General features: G+C 39.8%; 1 protein-coding gene across 18 annotated transcripts in view; it reads left to right on the forward strand.

The window, feature by feature from the left end:
* The window catches only part of RBFOX2 (RNA binding fox-1 homolog 2), a 270031-nt gene that overhangs the window by 57956 nt on the left and 187876 nt on the right, over nt 1-24199 (forward strand). For all 18 annotated transcript variants that reach the window (XM_047786414.1, XM_047786416.1, XM_047786417.1 and 15 more), the window contains exon 2: nt 21671-21721. In XM_047786414.1, the coding sequence (XP_047642370.1) occupies nt 21671-21721 (51 nt within the window). The remainder of the gene's footprint in view (nt 1-21670; nt 21722-24199) is intronic.

The following is a 24199-nucleotide window of genomic DNA, read 5'->3' on the forward strand; positions in this document are numbered from 1 at the left end:
GTCCTAATCCTTCGCCTGTCAGAGCTGGTAGGATGTGAGTATGCAATGCACATGCATTTATGTGTTTATGTATTAGGAATGTTGTATGGACATGAAGATGCTTCTTCTATTAATCTAAATTTACTAGTCAAATATTCAACACACCAAGAGTTTCAGACAGCCATTGCAAAGGAAAATTGATGAATACACTCCATTGGTCACTTTTAAAGCCAGTTCTCTGAGAAGAATAAGTTAACTTTCCTTCTGCCTCAGAGCAGCAAATTTGGGTTTTGCCCTACAGATAGAACCACTTCTTCATTAGATGTTTTCAGTCACTAAAGCCTTCATTCTCAGAGGAATGCACCTCGATTTGACCTTTATTTTTTTTTTAAAAATTAAGATATCGTTGAGGTGTTCCCGCTGTGGAATAATGGGATCAGTAGTGTCTTGGAAGCAGTGGGACGCATGTTCAACCCCTGACCCGGCACAGTGCCTTAAAGATCAGGCATTGCTGCAGCTGCGGCTCAGGTTGTGACTGTGGCTTGGATCTGATCCCTGGCCTGGGAACTTCATGTGCCTCGGGGTGGCCAAAAGTAGGGGGAAAAAAAAAAAGAATTGAAATATAGCATTATTAGGTGTATACAACATGGTTCAATATATGTATATATTGCAAAATGATCATCATAGTATATCTAGTTAACATCCATTACCACACATGGTTCCAGTTTTTTCTCTTGTGACAAGAACTTTTAAGATCTACTCTCTTAGCAACTGCCCCGCCTCCTGGCAACTAGCAATCTTTTCTCTATTAGGGCTTTTTTGGGTTTTTTTTGTTTGTTTGTTTTAATTTCTTTTAGATTCCTCATATAAGTGAGATCTTACAGTATTTATCTTTGACTTATTTCACTTAGCCTGATGCCCTCAGGGTCCGTCTGTGTTGTTACAGAGGGCAGGATTTCCTTTTTATGGCTGAATAATACCTCATATTTTCTTTATCCATTCATCTATCAGTGGATACTTAGGTTGTTTCCATGTCTTGGCTATTGTAAATAATGCTGCAGTGAACATGGGATTGCAGCTATCTTTTTGAATTAGTGCTTTGCTTTCCTTTGGATAAGTACCTGGAGGTGGGACTGCTGGATCCCATATGAGAGTCCTATTTTTAGTTTTTTGAGGAACTGTTATATTGTTTTCCATAGTGGCTGCACCAGTATACATTCCCACCAACAGTATGGAATGGCTGCCTTTTCTCCACATTCTTGCCAGCACTTATTTCTTGTCTTTTTGATACTCACCATTGTAGCAGATACGAGGTGATATCTTACGTTGATTTTGGCTTGCATTTCCCTGGTGATTGGTGATGTTGAGCACCTTTTTAGGTACTTGGCCGTTTGTATGACTTCTTTGGAAAAATGTCTATTCAGATCCCTTGTTCCTTTTGTAATCAGATTGTTGTTCTGCTGTTGAGTTGTGTGAGTTCTCTGTATATTTTGGATATTAACCCTTATTAGGTCTATGATTTGCACATAGCTTCTACCATTCAGTAGGTTGCCTTTTCATTTTGTTGGTGGAGAGGCTTTTGATTAACTTTTATTCTTATCATGGAAACTGTAAGGAGAGGAATTCTACATGGTATTGAAAAATTTCCCCCCCAACTCTGTGGAAATCTGTCAAAGTAAGACAGTTTAGGAAAACCTAACCTGGAGGAGGTAGAAAATCATGCTGCCTTGCCTTCTCTCTGCTGGTCGGTCGCATCTCTCAGTTCTCAGTCTGGCCTCGGAAAAATGCTCGAAAGTCCCCTTAATTTGTCGTGCTGTCTTCTGACTGGACCTTCATATCTTCCTTCTCTCTCCCCACAAGACTCTCACCTGCCTTATTTTCCTAAGTAAACTCCTGGAGCTCATTCTCCACCACACCTTCTAGATTGAGCCATTCGTCTTGTGTGCTCTTCACTGTACATACACATCTCTGCTGTATCACATACCACACATAGCTGTGTTTATTTGTCCTCCAGTGCTAGCCTTTGAGCCTTACCAACTGGCATGTGGTAGGTGTTGAGTAAATACTGAAAGAAAGAAAGAATGATTGGGCATATTTTCTGAAAAGCAATAGCTTTCAGAGTTTTCTCAGGAATAAAAGTCAATTTTAATATGTGGTATTGGTGGATACATCTTACCTTTTTCAGAAGGATACTATGTGTTAATTTCTTAGTAAACCCAGAGGTGTATCAGCAGGGTGCATATGATGGCAGGGGAGAGAGTGATGCTGACTGGCTCACATGGGCATCAGACATGTGACCTTGGCCTCTTTAGCATGGTCCTCTCACAGCTGATTTAATTTAGTGGAATCCCTGGAGAAATACTTTGAAATGCTCTGGTTCTATATGCAGAATTTAGAAAAATCATAAATCTAATGTATAGATCCTGACTGCATTAGGGTTTATAGATTAAAATCAGCAGATCAGACTGTGTTGGCCTTAGGACATTATGCCTGGGCCAGTGTAGGCATTATGAAAGATATAATTTTGGTCATCTCAAATATTATTAAATTCCAGAATATGTTATCTTAAGTTTTGTCATTTCACTTCAGCATGTAATTTCTCAAGCCAGTTTTAATTTAAAAAGATCTGAGTAGAATCATTGCCATTTGTCCAGAAGTTTAGACTAATAGGATTAGAATAATAGATTAATAAGTATTGAGTGCCTGCTTAGGGTTTAATACTGTTAGTAATATGTAAAAATTATAACTTTGACCTCGATGTCAAACAACTTATATTTTACTGATGAGATAAGAAAACACAGATACAAATGATTTCTGACTGTTCCTTTCCAACCTCAACTGTCTGTAAATGGGAGGCCAAGCAGACAAAAACACAAGCTTTGGAGTCCAAACACATCTGGGTTAGAATCTTCGTTTTTGAAAAAATTAAATAATGAGTTATATGACCTTGGTCACATTGACGTCTCCGGAGCCATTGTTTCTCTGTGTACAAAGAGAGTTAGGAATATATGCAACTTGCAGTTGTTTTGGTTTTATTTTTGAGAATTAATGACAATCCGTATAAAACCCCTGGCACATTGTAAGTGCGTTTAATGCATGTTTGAACGAAAGGAGTAGATAAATAGAGCTTTATTTGCAGGAGTCCACTTAGTTCACACCATTGTTGATAGATTTCATAATAACTAACAGAAGTGGAGCTCGGTAATTGATTGGATGGGCAGTTTTCCCATTGTGGAATAAGGTGACTAACGTGTTTGTTTTTTAGAGTATTAAGGAGACCTTTTAGAAGAGTGTTCATCAGTTAGCCTGTGGAACCATCTGACACAAGGAAACCTGTGCACAACCATCCTGAGCACCAGGAAAGGTTTCACACAAGGAGTGGCTTGTTGCAAGTCCACCTGGGGTGAGAGGGGGAAGCACAGATCTCAGAGATGAGTTAATCAGTCTTTGTTCCTCCTCCCTCTCCCCGCCCCATGTGAGTTTCAGTTGTTCAGGAACCAAACACTGCATCCTTTGCTGTTTTCTGTAATAGTTGTAAAGCTTATTCTGGATGCCTTTGTATTAACTGATGGGACATTTTGACTTTGCCAAATTGTTTAAATTCTGTTTGGAGCAAATGACTATTTTTTGTTATACTAAATCATGTTCCTTTCATGTCTATTTTTTTGTTGGAGAGTTGGTGCCCTGGAGCTGAGTCTCTGCCCTCTGCAAACACAAAATTCAGTTTTCCTGCGTGTGTCTTATTTTAATCCACTCATCTTCATACTGTAAGGCTCTGACCTGCTTGGAGCCTTTCCTTCTTGGTTACAATAGATGCTTTGTCCTTTAGAGTCATATATAACTAGCCACTGGGTTGACTCAGTGTTTAGCTATCAAATATGGCTCTAAGAAAAAATTATTTCCCTAGAAATGGGCAGCTGAGCTGGAAAATGAAACCCTGGTCCACATTCAGTCATTTAGGAAGAGCAAGTAGCAGTTTCAAAATTAGAGTTAGGCAAAGAAAAAGTAGGGCCAGCTCCCAAATTGAGTACTAGTCAAAAAGTAGCTGGATTTTACTGGAAGTAGATACCTTTTGGGGAACTATTTGTGGTGGCTCCAGAAATTATGCACACTTCGTGCTGTGTCTGTGATTATGAAAGGATAATTTTCTAGAAGTTCACGTTCTTCCCCTGAGGATTATAGATTTCCGTGAATATCCACAGGAATTTCACTACTAATGATGTCAACTTACTCTCTGTTTGTTCAGTCTCTTTGGTCGAGGGACTTAAACTACTTTACATTAATTTTGTCAGTAATTCTTGTAACATTCCTGTGTGGGAGCTGCTGCTTTAGGTGAGGGATGTCAAAATTTTACATAGCAGGTCGGTCTCTGGAAGGGAAAGTTAGACCGAGGATTTATGCTTCTAGGCATATTAGCAGGTTTGGTCACTCAGTTATGCAATCTTTCTACTTCACTTCCCTCCCCTTTTCCTCCTCCTTTTCTTTCTCTGCTGGAGGAAATAATATTAAGCAAATAGCAAGAGGATCTGGTTTTCTAAGCCTTTGGTGATTTTGGGAACTCTGCCTTAGGCATGGAGTTCCTGATCATTGGCTTAGGATGGAAGGAGGCAGCAGACGACTGAAGCTCAGCTCATGACACGTCCTAACGGTTCTTTGAACAGTGGATGCTTTTATATTTGTTCTTTTGTTGTTGTTGTTCTTTCTTGTTGGGTGTAGAGGTGGGTGTGAGAATATTCTATGTGGGACAGACCAGGTGTTTTTAAAGCTCAGCAGATAGTTCCACTTGCTTTGAGTTGGGGTCTAAAGAGAAGGTGAAGCAGCTATTTGGGGTGGGGTTGAGCGGAGGGTGGCTATAGGAAGGAGGACATTTCTCTGTTTTCTTAGTCATAGGACTCTGAATCCCAAGTAGCTAAATTTAGCTCAGGTTCCTGTTGAAAGCATCATTTTTTGGGGGCGGGTGGTGAGGGGAGAACGGAAAACCTTTTTGTGTATCCTGCTCCATGAAACCAATAGGGAAGCAGGAGGAGGTGAGGTTGCCATGGAGATGGTAGCTGTGTGCAAGGGGAGAGCAGCAGGGTTTAGAATTCCAGGAAGGAAGAGAGAGTGATGTCATCAGATTCCATGGACCAGCCCAGGAACCCCTGTGAGGTTGGTGGGGAGTTGGGTGTGCGTGGGGGGTGGTGGATGGGAGTTTGTGCAGGGGAATTGTGGCTTCAGTAAGGTGTGGGGAGTCCAGTTTCAAGCAGAGAGGTTGGTTGTGTGGAATCGTGCTGATCTACATTAATGTCTGCTTTTTAAAAATCTAAATCATTCTGAATTTGCAGAGTGTTTTCTTTGTTGAAAAAGGACATATTCATTTAACAAAGGAGCTAATCTCGATGGAGCGATATAATACCTTTTTATGATTATCCTCCCTGTAGTATTTGTGTGTCTTTATCCCGGGTACGTGAGGGTGTTTGTGCACATATTTTGGATAGATAGTTGCCTTTGTAGGATGCCTTTTATGGTGCTGCATGAAGGTAAATGCTTCATTAATGCCTGATTATTGTATTTATTTTTCTACAGATGGGTGTGTATAAATAAAACACACCTTTTATTTTTAAAAAATCTGAAAGAAAATCAAAGCAATTGCTTTTGTAGCAAAAAGGAGAAATGCATGCTTCAGGAGAGTCATTCTAAGCATATGCGTGTGTGTCCCTACCGATAGTGAAGGGCAAATGTGTTTCTTTCGGAATGACTGAGGGGCTCATTTAAAAAGCAAAAACAAATATCACAGAGTCTGTGCATCCAGATGAGTATTGCCCTTCAGAATAGTCAGTTTGACTCTGGTGATACAGCCATTGCGCAAAACACAGAGAACTCTCCTTTGGAATCGGCTCTAGGGATGAATGATGAGCAAAATGTTTTCAGTTATCTAACACTGCTTTTTTTTTTTTTTTTTAATTTAAAAAGAATACCTAGCTTGATCAGACACTGAGTTTCTTTGAGTTGGCTTTTCCTGGTTTGGGGTTGTGCAAAAAAAAAAAAAATTGAATCGTGTGTTCAAATGATGAGCTTTTGTCCCAGTTAAAGATATTTCAAGTCATAGGTTTAGACTCCGAAGGCAATTTCATTTTCAGGTCAGGAGCTCCTAGATTGTTTTGTTTAGCAGTGGCTACACAAATGATGGCAGCTTCCTAGCCGTCCCAGGGCAGCCTCTTCTGAAGTGACCTATTTGGATTTATTCGTTCAAGTGTGACTGTTAAAATCAGTGACATTACCACTGGGTGATGTGGTGAGCAGCATTTTTGTGGTGTGTCTGAGGGCACAGACTCCTTGGAACCAGATTGGCTCAGGTCTGCACCCCTCTTCTGCTCCTCACCGGCTGACCTTGAACAAGCAGCCATCTCTTGGTCCGTTGCCTCGTGTCTAAAACGGGGACAGTAGTGCGGTGAGCCCCAGCCTTAGAGTGTGGTGGCGAGGGTAAGTAAACTAATACGAAGAGCACGGAGACATTTGGTATATTCTCAGTCCGTGCTTGCTTTGGCTGTTGTCATGAATATGTCCTATATTTCTTTGAATTACAGAATTATGAGGAAGAAAGTTTCAGCTACCACTGTGTGTGCAGGAGGGAGGGGCCCAGGAATCCATAATTTTAAAGTGATCCCCAGATGATTAAGATGAACAGCCAGGTTTAGGAACTGCTGCATGTAATCTGTTTTGAATATGGCCCAAGCACTAGAAGCTTGTCATTTCCTGGGATCTTATTAGAAATGCAGAATCTGGGGTGCTACCCCAAATCCACTGAATCAGAATCTGCATTTTTAACAAGATACCTACTGCAGTGACTAGTATGTATGTTAGAATGTAAGAGACACTGCTTTTCTTCTATCAGTGGGAGTAATTGGGTGATAACTACAGGTTAAAAGATGGATTATCTCTTATTCCTCTTAGTCCGGCTAAGCCAGTGTTCAGATGCGCCTGTGCTTACCTTCCCTATTGCTTGGCCTAGGGACGGACGCTTTTCTGGACTAAGTCACTGTGTACCATGTAATGGAAAGAACAGAGTTGTAACTTGCCTCTGGCTCTACCACCGACTAGTTGTTTGGCCTTTTGGTCATTTAACCTTTCCGAGTCTCAGTGTCCTCACCTGATAGTGGAAATCATACCTAGACATGCAGTGATGTGTGCGGAGAGTCTAGCACATTGCAGGGTCTGCATGTTAGCACCCTCCTTTCCCCTTCCCCCCTTGCAAAGGTGATCTGTATAGTAGGTTTTTTGTTTTTTGTTTTCTTTTTTTAGGGCCACGTGTGTGGCATATGGAGGTTCCAGTTTGGTATAGGGGTCAAATTGGAGCTGCAGCTGCTGGCCTACACCACAGCCACAGCCATGCCAGATCTGAGCTGCATCTGCGACCTACGCCGCAGCTCATGGCAATGCTGGATCCTTAACCCACTGAGCAGGGCCAGGGATTGAAGCTGCATCTTCATGGGTACTAGTCGGGTTACCACTGAGCCACAGAAAGGACCACCAGTTGAGACCCAACACTGTCCTGTCTGGGTCGTTTCCTTGCCTTTTGCCCTTCTCTCAGCTATCTTGAACATCTAATTGCACAAAAAACTGTGTGCATAGTTTTTTTTGCCACCTGTTTGTATTAAGTGCCTTTGACTGAATGGAGAATATTATCTAAGAAGGTTGGAAGAACTATAGGAGTTGAGTAGTGGAGCTGGTACAGGAGTCAAGGTGTGATGGGCTCTGATTTGAGGCAGCGCTGTCATGAATACTTGGTAGTTGACCATATGTTTTAGAGAATTAAGTTTGTGCTTTTAAAAAATTGCTATAAAAACCATCCACCGTGAATTCAGGTGATTTCATTTGAAGTCTTTTAGACTAGTTCCAAGCAGGGATTAACTAGCAATTATCAAAGATCACTGAATTGATAAGTAATGAGCATTATCTTTTTTCTGATCAGGGAATTAACACGATAAGAGGAAGTTTGGGGACTTACTCTGGGGACACCAGAAGTAGACTGCAGAGAGTTTAGGTCAGAGGCTTGGCGGTTGTAGCAGTAGGTCATTGAAAGCAACAGCAGGAGTAGGAAATAGAAAGGTCCTTTGTTAGCCAAACAGATCTTAGGGGCATGTGGGATAAAGCAGGATTGTGAACTCAAGTGTATAATAAAAATTGTTACAATGATAGCTTTCCTCTGTAGGCACACTCCTAGGTGCTTTGTATATATTATGTCTGATCTTAATATCTCTGCAAGGTATAGGTGTAATAGATCAGAGAGGTTGAGTATCTTGCCCTAAGTCACTCAGCTAATAGCAGTAGAGCTGGTTTGACATTGTGTTGACATCAGCAATATAAGTGATGAAACTGTTACAAAAGCTAAATTGAAACAGCTAATATATGCCAGTTAAAATTTATCTTGTCTATATTGTTAGCCTATCTCAGAGGAATTTTTAGAATGTTGCAGAATCATCCTTTGAAAAGGGATTTATTTCCTTTATACTCTTAAGCTAATTAAGAGATATCTTTTTTAAAAAAAGTTTTCAGTTCAGTGAAATAGCAGTTTCAAGTGAGCATCTGCAACACAAGGCTTGTTTGACCATGGGTTTTTGACCCATGATAAGAGTTCCATTTTATGTGATAGCCTGGTATACAGTTAGATGTTTGCCTGTATATATGTGACCAAAACAATTTTCATGGAGTAATTTTCACCCTTACCAAACATTAGATGTATGATTCTTTCTTTCTCTTTAAAACTTCTGACCTTGATTCTTGAAGTGTGATCTGTTGACACCGCCCCCCCTCCCACTGCCCGCTGCAAGGTGCCCAAGAACCTTTTACGGGTTCTTCAGAGTCAAAATTCTTTTCATAATACTGAGATATTCGTTGCCTTTCCTACTCTGCAGATATTTGCACTGATGTTGCAGAATTGGTGATGGGTAAACCTGCTGACGCCCGAGCCTGAATCAAGGCACTGGCACAGACTGTACTAGCCGTCATTAGTGTTTCACCATCACACGCCTGGAGTTAAAGAAGGTGGGGGGGGGTTAGTTTTGTTGATATTATATAATGAAATTGTCAGTATTTAGAAGATCTTTATAACTTAGTGAACCAGTATTTTATAAACAGACAAATGATTCATAATCATGATAGGTAAAAATTTATCCAAAATACAAGACAGGCCAATGGATTTTTAATATAACAGGGTATGAAAAATTCATTGATATGGTTTCAGATGCCACATAGCAACTATCTCTTTTCAAGTTTTGGTATAACATTAAGGAAGACTATCTATAGATATGTGAAAAAAACTATTATAATACTCCCATTTTTTCCAAAGACATACCTGTAGAAGGTCAGGTTTTCTTCTTATACTTTAACCAAAATAACATAGCACAGCAGACTGAATGCAGAAGCAGCCCATCTTCTGTTAAGTTGCATGTGAAAGATACTTGCAAAAATCAGTGTAAAACAGTGGCACTATTCTCACTAAATTTTTTGTAAAATTACATTTTATAAAATGTAGTTAATTTTCATAAGATTTTTTTATGTTAGCATAATGGTTTATTTTGGTATTTTAAAATGAATTAACAAATATTTTAAAAGTTACAAGTTTTAGTCTCTAATAGGCAAATACCAAAACTTACTAAGTCCCATATACAAAAATTCTTTTGAATCTTTAATAATTTTTTAAAGTGTAAAGAGATTCTTATACCAAAAAGTTGGAGAGCTGCTGGTGTAATTTTTTAAAAAAGTAATGGTCGAGACCTCTTAAATAAGTCACAGATGGGTCTTGACTCACCGTTTGAAATATGCTGAGCCAGAGTTGTAGGAATTGCATTGTGAAGGGAGGCAGGACTTGGTTGGGTTTTGCCTGAGTTGAGTTGATGTGGGAGAACACACTAAGGTGCAGAGAAAATTGAATAAAAGTGTAAATCTGGAGATGAACTATTTGCAGTCATCCTTCAAACCCCATCCAGATCTTGCCTCCTGATCCCTTCTTTGTGATTTCTTCATGCCTTTCTCACTCCATTATCAGCCTGTATCCTTTTCCCTCTGGGCCCTGTATTTACATTTTATCGCATGATTCCTGTTGTGCTTGTTTACATTCCTGTCTCTCTTACTAGACTATGGGTTCCTTAAGAAAAGAATCAGTAACTTGTCTTTCTGTTTCTACCATAGCGCCAGGCACATAAATATCTCTGAGTAAATGTTTGTTGAAGAAATACATAAATGAGGAGACAAAAGGGGATGATCAGGTGAGACCAGATTTAGCGCATTTGGAACTTGATCCTGTAAACAGTAGCATGGGAGTGATATGAGTGATATCTGAGGAACTTGGCCCTGGCCCTGGTAAGAAAATAGGAAAGAGGTGGATGGAGGCCTCTGGACCAGCTAAGAAACTATTATTATAGTTATTTAAACTTGACTCAGGTGACCCAGGCCTGGATTAAGGTGAACACATTTGCTGTAGGTAATGAAAGATTCGTGTTCTGAGGAATATTTATAAAAACAAACATAATAATGCCCCTGTTACCTAACATTTATGGCATACTTGAAATGTCCTGAACACTGTGGAAAGGGCTTTATGTGTAATATCTCATTTAATCTTGATAGCATCCTTGAGAATGTACTGTTATTATCTCTGTTTTTTTGATGGTTAAAATAAAATGTGTTCATTGCTGAAAAATTAGAAAATACTGATAGGCCAAAAAAAAAAAAAAAGTATATCCCTCTATAAACCCAAACTCAACACCAAGACATATAATCACTAAACATTTTGGAATACATCCTTCTAGACATAAGAAAAAAAAAAATTATGTATATGTGCTGTAAATGCCTGAATAGGAGGAAACCCTGAATATAAGGCTTTAAGCTATTTTTTCATTAAAAGGACAGGCCAGCCTAAATATATAAAATTTTAGGGATGTTGATAAAAAGGTGAATGTCTTTGAAATATTGATTTTATTTATGCATGTGTATTCAAAATCACATACAATATTATATACTCATTTAGAAACATTTTCTTTTATGGGTTTTGGAGGAAAATTTATACATGCTCTACTGCCTCAGTATCTATATCATTGCTTAGAACCACCTTGAGTCTTCACATAGTTTTCCAGGTGTATATTGAGATAAAGCTCTTTTTCGAATCTGTATCTATTGTAGTCACTATTTTCGTTTCAAGCGCCAAGTACCCGTTCAGACCACATCAGGAAGGTTGGTTTTCTTTATTACCACCATAGTGCGTACTACATTGCTTTTCAATTTTTTTTTTTCAAACTGATGTGAACTTCACATAACGTGCAATTAGCCTTTTAAAAGTGAACAGTTTGGTGGTATTTAGTACATTTACAGTAATGTGCGGCCACCACCCCTACTTAGTTCCAAACATTTTTTTTTTAGTCTTTTTTTTTTTTGCAATTTCTTGGGCTGCTCCCACAGCATATGGAGGTTTGCAGGCTAGGGGTCCAATCGGAGCTGTAGCCACCGGCCTACGCCAGAGCCACAGCAATGTGGGATCCGAGCCGCGTCTGCGACCTATACCACAGCTCACGGCAACGCCGGCTCCTCAACCCACTGAGCAAGGCCAGGGATTGAACCCGCAACCTCATGGTTCCTAGTCGGATTCGTTAACCACTGCGCCACGATGGGAACTCCCCAAACATTTTTATCACCCCCAAAGAACCCCATACCTATGGAGCAGTCATCCTCCATTTCCCTTCCTTCTAGTCTCAGACAACCACCAGTCTGTGTTCTGCCTCCACGAATTTACTAATTTTGGATATTTCATATAAATGGAATTATACAATACATGACCTATTGTTACTGGCTTCTTTCACTTACATCATGTTTTCGAGGTTCGGTTATGTTGTAGCACATGTATCAGTCCTTTGTTCCTTTTTATTGTTGAATAATATTCCTTTGTGTGTATATACCATAATTTATTCATGCATTGATTGACATTTGTGTTGTTTCCATCTTTTAGCTATTTTACATAGTGTGAACAAGTACTTGTATGAGAATCTGTTTTTAATTCTTTTGGGAATATACCGAGGAGTAGAATTGCTGGGCCATGTGGAAGTTCTATATTTAACTTTTTGAGGAACCGCCAAACTATTTTCTGTAGAAGCTGCACCATTTTATATTCCTACCAGCAGTGTACAAGGGTTTGTCAATTTATTTTTAATGAGGGACACAATAAGATGGGGAAGGTAAAGAGAAAATATGTGTGGCCTTTGAGTTTATTACAGCTTTGTATCTCAGATTTTGCCTGATGGACTTATTAAATATTTAGCATCATTTCAGTCCCAAGAATGAAATTTAGCTCAGGGAAATGTATCTAATCTATTTTAAGTGGTGAACAGACTAAGAAGTGAAGATCAGAGAAGTGAAAGAAGGGAAGTTTAAATAGATTGTAAAATTCCTAGAGGGCGAAGGCCCTATTCATCTTTTCATTTATTAAATTTATTCATCCTCTGCATTTAATAAAGTGCGTGGCATGTCATAGGTTGTACTGGGGGGGTCCCAAGACTACCCCAGGTCCAGGGATTTGCTAGGGTTTACAGAATTCAGCATATAGACACACCCACGGCTATGATTTATGGCAGTGAAATGACACAAAGCAAAGTCACTATAAGTGCATGGGATGAAGTCCAGAAGAAATCAGGCTCAAGCTTCTAGGCGTTCTCGCCCAGCGGAGTCGCACAGGATGTCCTTACTTCCTTCAGCCAGCTGTGGAAGTGTTGTCTACCAGGGAAGCTCATTAGAGACTTAGTGCAGAAATTCTTCTTGTGTTGGCGCCGGTGGGAAGGGTTGTTCACGTGAGCACCCTCTGCCTAGCACATCCTCGAATGCTGGACTCCTGGAAGGAAAGCAGGTGTTGGGCATAAACCATATTATTCGCACAGTCTAAGTACAGTCAGCCCCTCTTAGCGTTTGTGGGAACAGAACCCTCCTGAAATCCAAGTTCCCAGGCACCATCAAGGCCAACCTTGCAAGCTGCCCTTTCTAAGAATAGCAGCCAGCACTGCTTTGTTCATTCTTTTCCGGTACACTGATGTTTAGTTCTTTAAAAAGTGTTGCTAAGTTCTGTGAAGAAAAATAAATGCCAGCGGGTAGGGAACCAGCAGGGACTTGAGTGTAGACAGACCTGAATTTGTATTATTGGGGACAAGTCACATAGTTTTCTGAGCCTCAGTTTTCTTATTAGTGAGAGATATATTACAGAGTTTCAGCAAGACTAGAAAGTGATAATGTCTAGAAAACACAAAGCATAGTGTCTGTCTTGTATAAAGTAAGTGGTTATTAGCATTTTTGTTTCAGCTCATCCATACCAATCTGTCCAGTCAGGAGAAAGAGACTATGAGTAATACAGACAGGGAATTTAATATAAAGCATTGTTTAAAATAACTGAAGATTGACGTAATAAGGGACTGTCTTGTGAGAAGTTGAGAACTCTAAGGAATAGCAGATGTCCTGTAATAGATATATAACGTAATAATAGGATATAAAATATCATTAACATACAATTAATAATAGCCACTGTCCCTCAGGCTGAGATAAAGCACCCCCAAATGAGCTGTCTCTTAAAAAAAAAGACAGGGTGTTTGGGGTGAAGTGGTGAGTATAAGAATGAACTTGTTGTCAGTTTTCTTGATGAGGTGGGCTGAATTACTCTATGTTTTATTTTATTCTATTATAGTGTGAAAGTTTATGAGTTACCATTTATATCTTGTGTTGGGACTGTGTGGTTAGATACCACCAGATTCATACCACTTAAAAGCCTTCAACTTATCTTTGGGTTCCTTGAACTCTAAATGGTTGGGACACAGAATGATGTCCTGTGGTCACTTAGCAGCCTCCCTGAGCCAGAAGTATTTATTGCTGGGATTGGTTTTTGTGCGTAATAGCTTATGGAACGTAGGTGCATCTTCGTTTTTATGGTATGCCCTCCCATGTCCCAATTCAAAAGTAGGCTTACTGCTTGAGAAACAGTAACTTGGGCTGCAAAACAAGGTAGTGAACTATCCTGGGAAACTTGATTTGCATTTTTTCCCCAGCCAGTATGGTCTAAATCCGTCTTTCCCTCCATTGTTAGTGTAAGGTAATACGAAATTAATTTTCAGCTGGGAGTAAGTTGCTGACAAATTTGAGCTTGTACCATTGCCCACGCTTTGTTTGTTAGAAGACAGCTTTGTTCTTCCTTTCCGTCGCTTCCTTTTACTTTCCCCTCCCCAAGTTGCATGGTGGCAAGAATTTATTTTGTTCTCATCTCGGTATTTTTCTTCCCCTTCCATTTTGCGAAATGGGCTTGATTTTGTTAGATGCAAAAGAAAGACAGGCAGATGGATTACAACTTTGTTTTCTAACTGCTTGGTGTAACTTCTTTGTGCATTTCCAGTTTTCTGCACCTCCCCTCACAACCTCATCAGTGATAGAAGCCAATAAGAAATACTCCCGTAATAAATCTCTGGATGCCGTACCCATGATCTGTTAAGTGGGTGAAACCAGGGGAGATTGGCAGAGTGCTGTCTTCCTTAGGCTCCTCATTAGTGTTTTATTGATCATTATTTATTGATCATTATTTTATGGCTAATATGTTACATAACTACTATATTTCTGTACTGAAAGCAGGGCTCCTTTGCTTTGATCTTCAGTGTTGCTCAGTCCTTAGTATCTCTCTTTTAACTGTATTTCTAAAATCATTAAGGAAGCAGTTCTTTTCTGTTGTACCTCCCGGGTGCAGTCTTCTGAGTGATTTTAATTTGGAATGGGCAAATATATCAACTAATTATTTAGAAATGATGTTGTCGATTTTCAGAACGCATTTAGAAAAGCGGCTTTAAGATCCATTGTCTTTTCAGCATGTGTCAGTCCATCACAGTGTGGAGGTCTTGTCCTCCCCTAAGAGGTTAGAGGCTATTACCCACTCCACCCCCACCCCACGCCCACCTCACCCCACCCCACGCACACTTTTTCAGAAGATCTTCTGGACTCCTTTTTAGTTTTTTCTGTAGATGCTAGTTATGTTATCAATCACATTATCTTATAATTATTATGACTGAAAGCTCCTTAGGGGCAGGATACCAGCCCTGTGCTTGCGGTTAAGCAGTTGTTCATTGCACTTTTACTGAATAAATGGATTCTTCTGCTTAATAAGGATATTTCAAACATAGGTGAGATGAGTGTGTCCAAGCAGCCAGTGGAAAATACAAACGTCAGCTAATAGTTCTCTTCACTTCTTTCACTGCCTGTTGTGTGTGCACAGTCCATCACAGTTCCTCTGTTTGGCAGTTATGTAAGGATCCTTCTGTTACCCTTTCACATATTCCCTTAGCTAGAAGCTTCTAAGCAGGTTTAATTACTGGTCTCTGTAGTAAAATTGTTGCGGTTGGTATTCTGGTTCTTATATACTCTGTTTATTTTTTGAGCAGCTTCTGTGCCTTGGCAGAGCCAGTTTGTAAGTCTTTCAGTCTTACTAGTTCAGTAACTCTTGCTTAAAGTGCTATAGCTGCTAAAGCCTTTCTTTCCTCTTTTAGTTTAACACGTCTGATTTCTGTCCCATCTCTTCCATTACTTTGCCTTGTAATTCTATCTCTGCTTTAAATATCAGTTATTATTTTTGCACCGACTAAAAACTCAGATCTGCACATTTTTAGACAGTCGTGATCATGTCTAGCAGGACCACTGCTAGTGTAGCAGAAGAACTGGGTATGGACTGAAAAGACCTCAGTCTGGAAGTTCCCACTGTGGCTCGTAACAAGCCTGACTAGTATCCATGAGGATGTAGGTTCGATACCTGGCCGTGCTCAGTGGGTTAAGGATCCAGCATTGCCGTGAGCCGTGGTGTAGGTTGTAGACACGGCTTGGATCCTGTGTGGCTGTGGCTGTGGCTGTGGCTGGCAGCTAGAGCTCCGATTTGACCCCTGGCCTGGGAACCTCCATATGGCACAGGCGCGGCCCTAAAAAGACCTCCGTCTGAAGGCAACTTATCCACTGCCATTAGCTATTCGATCTTGAGCAAATCGTATAATCTTTCTGAAATTCAGTTTTGTCATCTGAAAATGAGAGTTATAAAACCTATTTTCTGCATACTGAGGAGTAAATAAGATTATGTGAAGGTGTTTTTGTACATTATGAAACATTAGTAATAGTGACTTTTTTTGGTTCTTTTTAATACTCTTAAGTAATACATGAATTTTACATTTTGTAAAATTCAGATAAGTCAGATAAAGCCTGCCCTTTCAACCCTCCACAAATGTTATTCTTCTCCCTTGAGGGAACTACTGTTAGAAGTTTTTTGTATATCCTCCTGGATCTTCTCTGTGCATTTATTTACTTTCTATATGCCTGTAGAAATACTTCTTTTTATATTGCAATTTAAAGGAATGCATGCTGACCTGCTATCATTTAATATGACTTGAGTTAGTACACAGACATTACCTTTTAAAAAACTTGCACAGAAGAGTTCCCTGATGGCTCAACAGGTTAAGGATCTGATGTTGTCACTGCTGTGGCACAAGTTCAATACCTGGCCAGGAAAATTCTGCATGCCTTGGGCACAGCCAAAAAAAAAAGAGCTCTTACGGAGGATATTGAAATAATACAATAGTTGATAACACTATTTCCCTGTTACTAAGAGAAACTGGTTTTTCAGTGTTGCAAACAGCACTGCATTGAAAAATCTTTGTGCATGCTTCTTTGAGCCCAGGTTCTGGTGATTTTCTAGAGTAGATAGGAAATTACAAGAAGGTATATGTATTTGGTATTTTAATAATTCTTGTCAAATTGCTTTCCAAAAGAGTAGTCCCAATATATTTATATTCCTTCTATTAGATGTGAAGCTATCTATTTACTCTTCTTGCCAATTTGTGATATTTTCATTTTCATTTTTGCCAATCTCGTGAGTGAAAAGTGATACCTCACATCTAAAAGAATGTTCACAGGCAGTGTGGTTTGTGAGTGCAAACAAAGAGCGTAACTGGAAACAACTTAAATATCTATTAACAGGAAAACGAGAGAGAGAGAAATAAATTGTGACATTCATAAGGCAGAAATTAGTGAAATGCAGTGGCATACATAAGTGGAGATAGATCTCATAGTTTCGAGGGGGGAAGAGGAGATTGCTATGCAATAGGATCCATTTCTATAAAATTCAAAAACACGCAAAGTTAATGGGTTTTGAAGAGATAGATATATACGTGGTAAAATCAGAAAGGAAAGCAAACCTTCGTCATTGAGTATAGGCCCCTCTCAGGGAGGCCAGGCATGTTGGAGGGCTGGAGAGTTCCAGGTAGCAGCCGGAGAGAGAGATGGGGAGGAAAGGAGTACTGCCGGTAAGCAGGCAAGGCAGTGAGTCCGTTTCCTCTGGCACATTTCTGTGCCCCCTGTTCCATCTGCCTTTGCTATGAAAGCTTTTGGCAGTACCTGCATCTAGGAATGTGATTCCCCCCCCCCTTATGAAAAGTTTTCTGCATTGTTAAACTCAAGAAGGAAGTTTTTATGTGGGATAGTCTCTGGGAGTGATGAATCTTTGTTAATTATGCTTTTGGTTTTTTAAAAAAATTATTTTCTTAATCCTGTAATTCCTTTCTCAGACAATCTTGAAATAATTACTCTAAAGGAATAATACGGGATGGTTATTAGAGAAAATAATTTGATAAAATGGGAAGGACAGGTGCTTTGGAATCCAATAGACCTGGATTGAAAGTTTGACTTTCCCGCTGGTTATCTACGCTTTATCATCTCCTTCTCTTCTTCCTCCCTCCATCCTGAGACGCCACCTGGTTGGTTGCTCAGTATCTAGCGGTCATCATCATCTTTATTATTGTCCTTATTAGGGAATGATGTTGAAGTAAACATAGACTCCAGAATTTAAGGCACTTGGGGATTTCAGAAGGAACCCTATTCTTTTTGTTATGGTCTAAGCTGCATATGTCTTCCCTGTGAAAATAGCCAACCAATGTTACCTATCATAATTATTATTTTTAAATAACAGGTTTATTGATGTATAATTCACAGACCATAAATCTCACCCTTTTAAAGTATTTTTGGAGCTTTGTGGTTTTAAGGAAAAGCATAGAGCTGTGCATCTATCATCACTAATTCTAGAACATTTTCATCACCAAAAATAAAATCCAGTACCCATTAGCAGTCACTCCATTTAGTCCCTGGAACTACTTACTAATCTGCTTTCTCCATAGATTTGCCCATTCCTAATATTTCATAAAAGTGGAATCATATAATTTGTGGTCTTTCGTCTCTGCCTTTTTTCACTTAGCACGATGTTTAAAAAATTCATCCTCGTATTGGTACTTTATTCCTTTTCATTGCCAAACAATATTTATTGCAAAATAATGTGCATATACTATACTTTGGAATTAATTCTGCTATGAACATTTGTGTACAAGGTTTTATGTGTATGTGTGTTTCTCATTTTCTTGGTTATATCTAGGATGGATTTGCTGGGTCACATGGTAATTCTTTTTTTATCATTTGAGGAACTTCCAAAGTGTTTCCAAAGTACCTGCAGCATTTCACATTCCCATGAGCAATGTATCAGATTCTGGTTTCTCTTGTTATTGTCTGACTTCTGATTATAGCCACCCTAGTGGGTGTGAAGTGTTATCTCATTGTGGTTTAAATTTGCATTTTCCTAATGACCGATGATGTGATGATGTTGAGTATTGTCTCATGTGCTTGTTGGCCACCTGTATTTTCTTTGGGGAACTTCCTCTTCAGATCTTTTGTCTGTTCAAAAACTTGGGTTATTTGTCTTTTTGAGAGTTCTTTTGCATTCTGAATAGGAGTCCCTTCCTGGAGAAAGGATTTGCCAATATTTTCTCCCATTCTGTTAGTTGTCTTCTCACTTACTTGATGGTGTCTTCCCCCACCCCACCTTTACTGAGACATAATTGGTGTATAACATTGTAGAAGTTTAAGGTGTTTACCTTGTTGATTTGATACACTTATCTGTTGCAAAGGGATCGCCTACACTGGAACCTGCATCGTGTCACATAATTACCACTTTGTGTGTTGGGGGGGGGGTAAGAACATTTACAGTCTGCTCTCTCAGCAACTCGCAAGTATGTAATACAGTATTATGAACTATAATCACTGTGTGCCGCTGTGCTGTACATTACACCCCAGAGTTGATGGTGTCTTTTGAAGCACAGAAGTTTCAGATTTTGATGAAGTCTAGTTTATCTGTTTTTCCATTGTCACTGTGTTTTTGTAGTCATATTGAAGAAACAATTGTCTAACCAAACATCGTGGAGATTTACGCTTTTGTTTTCTTCTAAGAATTTCATGATTTTAGGTCTGTGGTCTATTTGGAGTTAATTTTGTGTATGGTGTGAGAGAGAGTTCCAACTTCATTTTTTACACGGGATATTCCAGTGTCCCAACTCCATTTGCTGAAAAGACTGTTCTTTCTTCCATTGATTTTCTTGGTAGCCTTTTAAAAAATCAGTTGATCCTAACTGTAAGGGTTTATTTTTGGACTCTCAGTCATACTTCATTGGTCTATAGGTTCACTGTCCTTACACAGTATTAACACTGTCTTGATTACTGTAGCTTTGTAGTGCGAGTCCTTCAACTTTGTTCTTCTTTCTTATGATCATTTTGGCACCTGTATCTTTTTTTTTTTGTCTTTTTGTCTTTTAGGGCGACACTGGCAGCATATGGAGGTTCCCAGGCTAGGGGTCGAATCGAAGCTGTAGCTGCTGGCCTACGCCAGAGCCATAGCAACACAGGATCTGAGCCATGTCTGTGACCTACACCACAGCTCATGGCAATGTCAGATCCTTAACCCACTGAGCGAGGCCAGGGATTGAACCTGCATCCTCATGGATGCTAGTCGGGATCGTTAACCACTGAGCTACAACGGGAACTCCTTTTGTTGTTGTTGTTGTTGTTGTTGTTGTTGGCACCTGTAATTTTTAAAGGCAATTATCTTTGCTGTACTCTCTTTAGGGAAACTTAATTTAAAAATATCTAAAATAGAGACTTAGTAAAAAAGAACTTGGATTTTCTGAGTGAGTCAGCAACCGAATGCCTAATAATTTCTGGTTATTTATCTTCATTTATTTCTTTACACATTCTTTTGGATGTCCACTCTGTGTTAAGCACTTCGAGGTTGTGGGGAAACCATAATGAACAAGACATGGGGTTTCTGGAGTTCCCGTCGTGGCTCAGTGGAACCACGTGGCTCTAGGAACCATGAGGTTGAGGGTTCCATCCGTGGCCTTGCTCAGTGGGTTAAGGATCCAGCGTTACCGTGAGCTGTGGTGTAGGTTGCAGACGAGGCTCGGATCCCACGTTGCTATGGCTCTGGCGTAGGCTGGCAGCTACAGCTCTGATTAGATCCCTAGCCTGGGAACCTCCACATGCCTCGGGAGTGGCCCAAGAAATGGCAAAAAGCCAAAAAGAAAAAAAAAAAAAAGAGATGGGGTTTCTGTAGGAAGCTGAAATTGACTGCTTGCTTTTGTGTTTTTGAAAGGCATGTGGACTTGTGATTATTAAATATGAATGTAATAATGCAGATGCACCATTAGGTGGAAGCTTTACTCTCTTGTCATATATGAATGTCTGTCAGTGAACATTCTTCTTAACTAACTCTTGTGCTGGTAGGAATGGCGGTGTGGCGGTATAGAGGGTGGAAGCAGAGGGTGAATATCTCTTAGGTAGCTGTGTTGAGCACCTTGAAAAAAATCACAAAAGCGCTACATTCTCATTTACCTTTGTGTGCATGTGTATGTCTTCCCATTTAAAATTTCCCTTGAAGGCGAGGGCCTTGTTTTATTCATCTTTCTTTGTTAGTCAGCTAAACAGTACTCTGAAAATACTAGGTGTTCAGTATATGTTGAGGGAATGATTGAATGAGTCAGGGAAGCCGTAACTGAATGCTCCTTTTGTGTGACCTTACAGGGTTTGCATAGCTTTTAGTGGCTATCGTCCTTGTCCTCCAGGATCTTAAGACTTAATGGTTAATGTGAAGATAAGACACTCAATATAATACACCTTTACAAAAATAAGATTTATTAAGTTATAAATAATATGAAAAGTAAATTGTTCAAGTAACCTAGTAAATTTTAACATATATACGTATTAGGAGTCACTTGAGTCCATAGGATGATTTAGGGTATTAGAGGAAGCCTTGAACAGAGAGAGAGATTTTTGTCTAGGTTTAAAAGAACTGAAGAAAAGCAGATTGATAAGAGGGAAGGGACTGCAAGTTTTCCAGGTCAAGACGCAGTTCTCGGTAGGAATGGTCCTCTTCTCTTTCCAACAAGGGAACTTTTGGAAATGTGTGGAAGTTTTTGCCTGTCCTAGTGTTCCTAAGTTCTACGTGCTTTTAGAGGTTAGGGGACAGGGCTGCTAGAGTCCCGCAGTGTGAAGTTAGGGATTGATCTGCTCCCAATCCCAGTAGCTCTGTGTCTGAGATTCACTGCGAAGGAGGCAGATTTAGCTGGGCACAGAGGAGCGTAGTGTTTATGAATAGTGTTCCTAAGCAAAAGCTGCTCTTTGTGTTTTGCTTTGGTAGATGCTGAGCTGAGAGATGTGTTTAGTTAGGTAGAGTGGAGCAGAGCAATGGAACACCCTCAGAACTGGTGCAGGAATTTATATATGATCAATTTGGATGATTTCGATGATTCTTAACAGTATCTTTTATCTCATGGTTTTCTTTTCTTTCTCTTAGAACGAGCCTCTGACCCCAGGTTATCATGGATTCCCAGCACGGGACAGCCAGGTTGGTAAAGCTGTTTTTAATTAAAAAAGTGTGTGTGTGTGTGTGTTATGATAGAGAGCATTTCCTGAAGTTATTTATTTTGGAGAGAGGTAGCAGGGAATTTACATGTAGAGATATAATAGACTGTATTTATTTGTCTTTAAAGTATTATAATCACATTATTGAAATTGAGGGTATTATGAGGGAACATCACTTGAGCACAGTTATAATTGCTTTTGTTTTTTCTTCTCCAGGCTATGTAATAATTTTTTAACCTGGTTTTCTTGATGTCTCATAATTCTAAAAGCTGGACTTGTCTATTCCCTGCTGCTTAGCCCTTGCCTGCACAGATTTTTTGAGCCCTCTGAACAAGAAAATTCCATTCTCCTCCCTGGGGGAATTCAGCCTCGTGGTTTTAATCAGGAAAGGCTTTCTTGAGAGAGGGAAGTTTCTGCTGCCTTTCTTTGTTAGGTAGGGAGGATGATTGGAAAAAGCCCGGCCCTCTTGTGGGGTAGAGCAAAACTGTTTCCTGCGAGAACATTCTTGGTATGGTTTAGAGGAGTGTATAAAATGCCTTCCATAGCCTTTTACTGTTTGGAGCTTGGAGCAGGTGAGGCTAACACAGAGTTAGGGTAGAAAAACAGGTAAGGCTGCCTCAGAGATAAATGGTGCGGCTTGTGACACCCAGCCTCTGAAATTTAACTCCTTGCTGTTTATGGATACTGATATTCTTCAGAAGATTTAAAGGAACCTTCTAGAAATATCTGTGAATTTCTGTCCATCATTTATATCTTTGAATGCCTATCCGTCATTCCTTACAGGATTGTCAAAAGAAGTCACCATTTCTAGGCTTGTCCAAGGGATATATGTCATCAAAGTGCTAAACCAAAGGGTTGACATAGTTCCCCTTTCCAGGACTTAATTAAATCTTTTCACAACCCCTGAAGCTGATCTTAGGAACGCGGATGGCCCCATAAGCAATAGTCACCTATTTGTGGGTCTTGCAAATTAGAGTATTTGCTCACTTCTTGCTCTTGTGGTGCTGGATTGACCTCAGCCTATCCCCAGGTAAGACATGGAGAAGAGAGGAGAGAGAAAGTGTTATTCGTCTCTATGTTCATCGCCCAGTGGGGATCATCATTGTTGGAACTGAGAGTTGTCCCTGTGGAAGCTTTTGGTGAAAGATAAGATCATTTACTCCAAACCTAAAGAGAATATATATATAAAGGGTCTTTCTTTTTTTTCTTTCTTTCTGGTTTTGACTGCCTATAGCTTCTATAAGCTCTGAAATGTATGCCCTTTGATAGTAGCCCTATATCTTGGCCATATATCAGAAAACATATCTGGAGCGTGCCCAGAGAGCTAGCCCCCCCGGAGACTCTGATTGAGTCAGTCTAAGAATGGTCTTTGCTGTTCACATATTTAGAAATTCCAGTAGGTCAAGAACAGTCCGATAGGCTGCTTTAAAATGAATGACATTTTCTATTTCATCCTGTACTTTTCACCCAAGACCCTTAAAACATAAGGGGTCACAGTCGATCTCTTAATCTAGTTTTGTATACTAATGCAAATATTTATTTACAAAATGTTGCTTATTTTGGATATAGGCTTATTTTAAATACAGAAAGGTAAAGTGAATTGAAGTTAAGTATGGGGGTAGGCTTACGGAGTTTAAAAGGATCTGAAAGGGTACTGTGTAATGCAGTGTTCTTCCTGGGGGGATTACAGATCAATAAGGAACTAAGCAGAAGGAATTAAGAGGAATTTGTTAAAGCACAAAAAATAGTCTCTGCTTGGAATCGCTTTTTTCCCCCCTTTCTTTTGCAGCAGGGACCCACTGCTGTAGCTTGCACAGTTACTACCTATCCTGTCTCTGCTGTAGTCCTATACAGACCCTTTTGCTGTGGTTTAAAACTGCTAATTTACTTTGAGGCACATTCTGATGGTGACAGGTTTATTTTAGTTTATTTTCTTGGGCTTTATTTTGTTTTTCTGTCTAGATCTTTGAATTCGAGACCTTAGAGTAGTGCAAATAGGCAAATATTGAATAGCCGCTTGTTGCATTTGATGAATACAGAATCCAAATGAGTCCTACTAATTAATGCGTCTAACCTTGCCAACCCTCACTTTGTGCTCTGAGATTTGGGAGGCCTTTATCAGTGTGAAGCGCTGGTCACCGAGCGGCCCCAGCTGGGCAGAAACTGAACTCGTGATCTTCACATCTCCCCAGAGTGGTTCGGCCCAGCAAATCCAGGAACCGGGGAGTGGGGCGAAGGCGATTTTCATGGCGTGGCTCTTTATTTGCTTTCCTTATCTTGTGCTGTTCCTTGCTCAATAGATAGGCACCGTCCCCGGACAGGATTTTTATCGGCATCTAATGGAGACTGTGTAAAAGAGATAAAAAGTACAATTTTTTGACTCTTGCAAAGCACTTGCATCAGTATTTTCTCATCTCATCCTCACCACCACCTTTTGAAGTGGAAAAGACAAGTATTTCCT

Source organism: Phacochoerus africanus, chromosome 7 (genome assembly GCF_016906955.1).
Source record: "Phacochoerus africanus isolate WHEZ1 chromosome 7, ROS_Pafr_v1, whole genome shotgun sequence".
Lineage (NCBI taxonomy): Eukaryota > Metazoa > Chordata > Mammalia > Artiodactyla > Suidae > Phacochoerus > Phacochoerus africanus.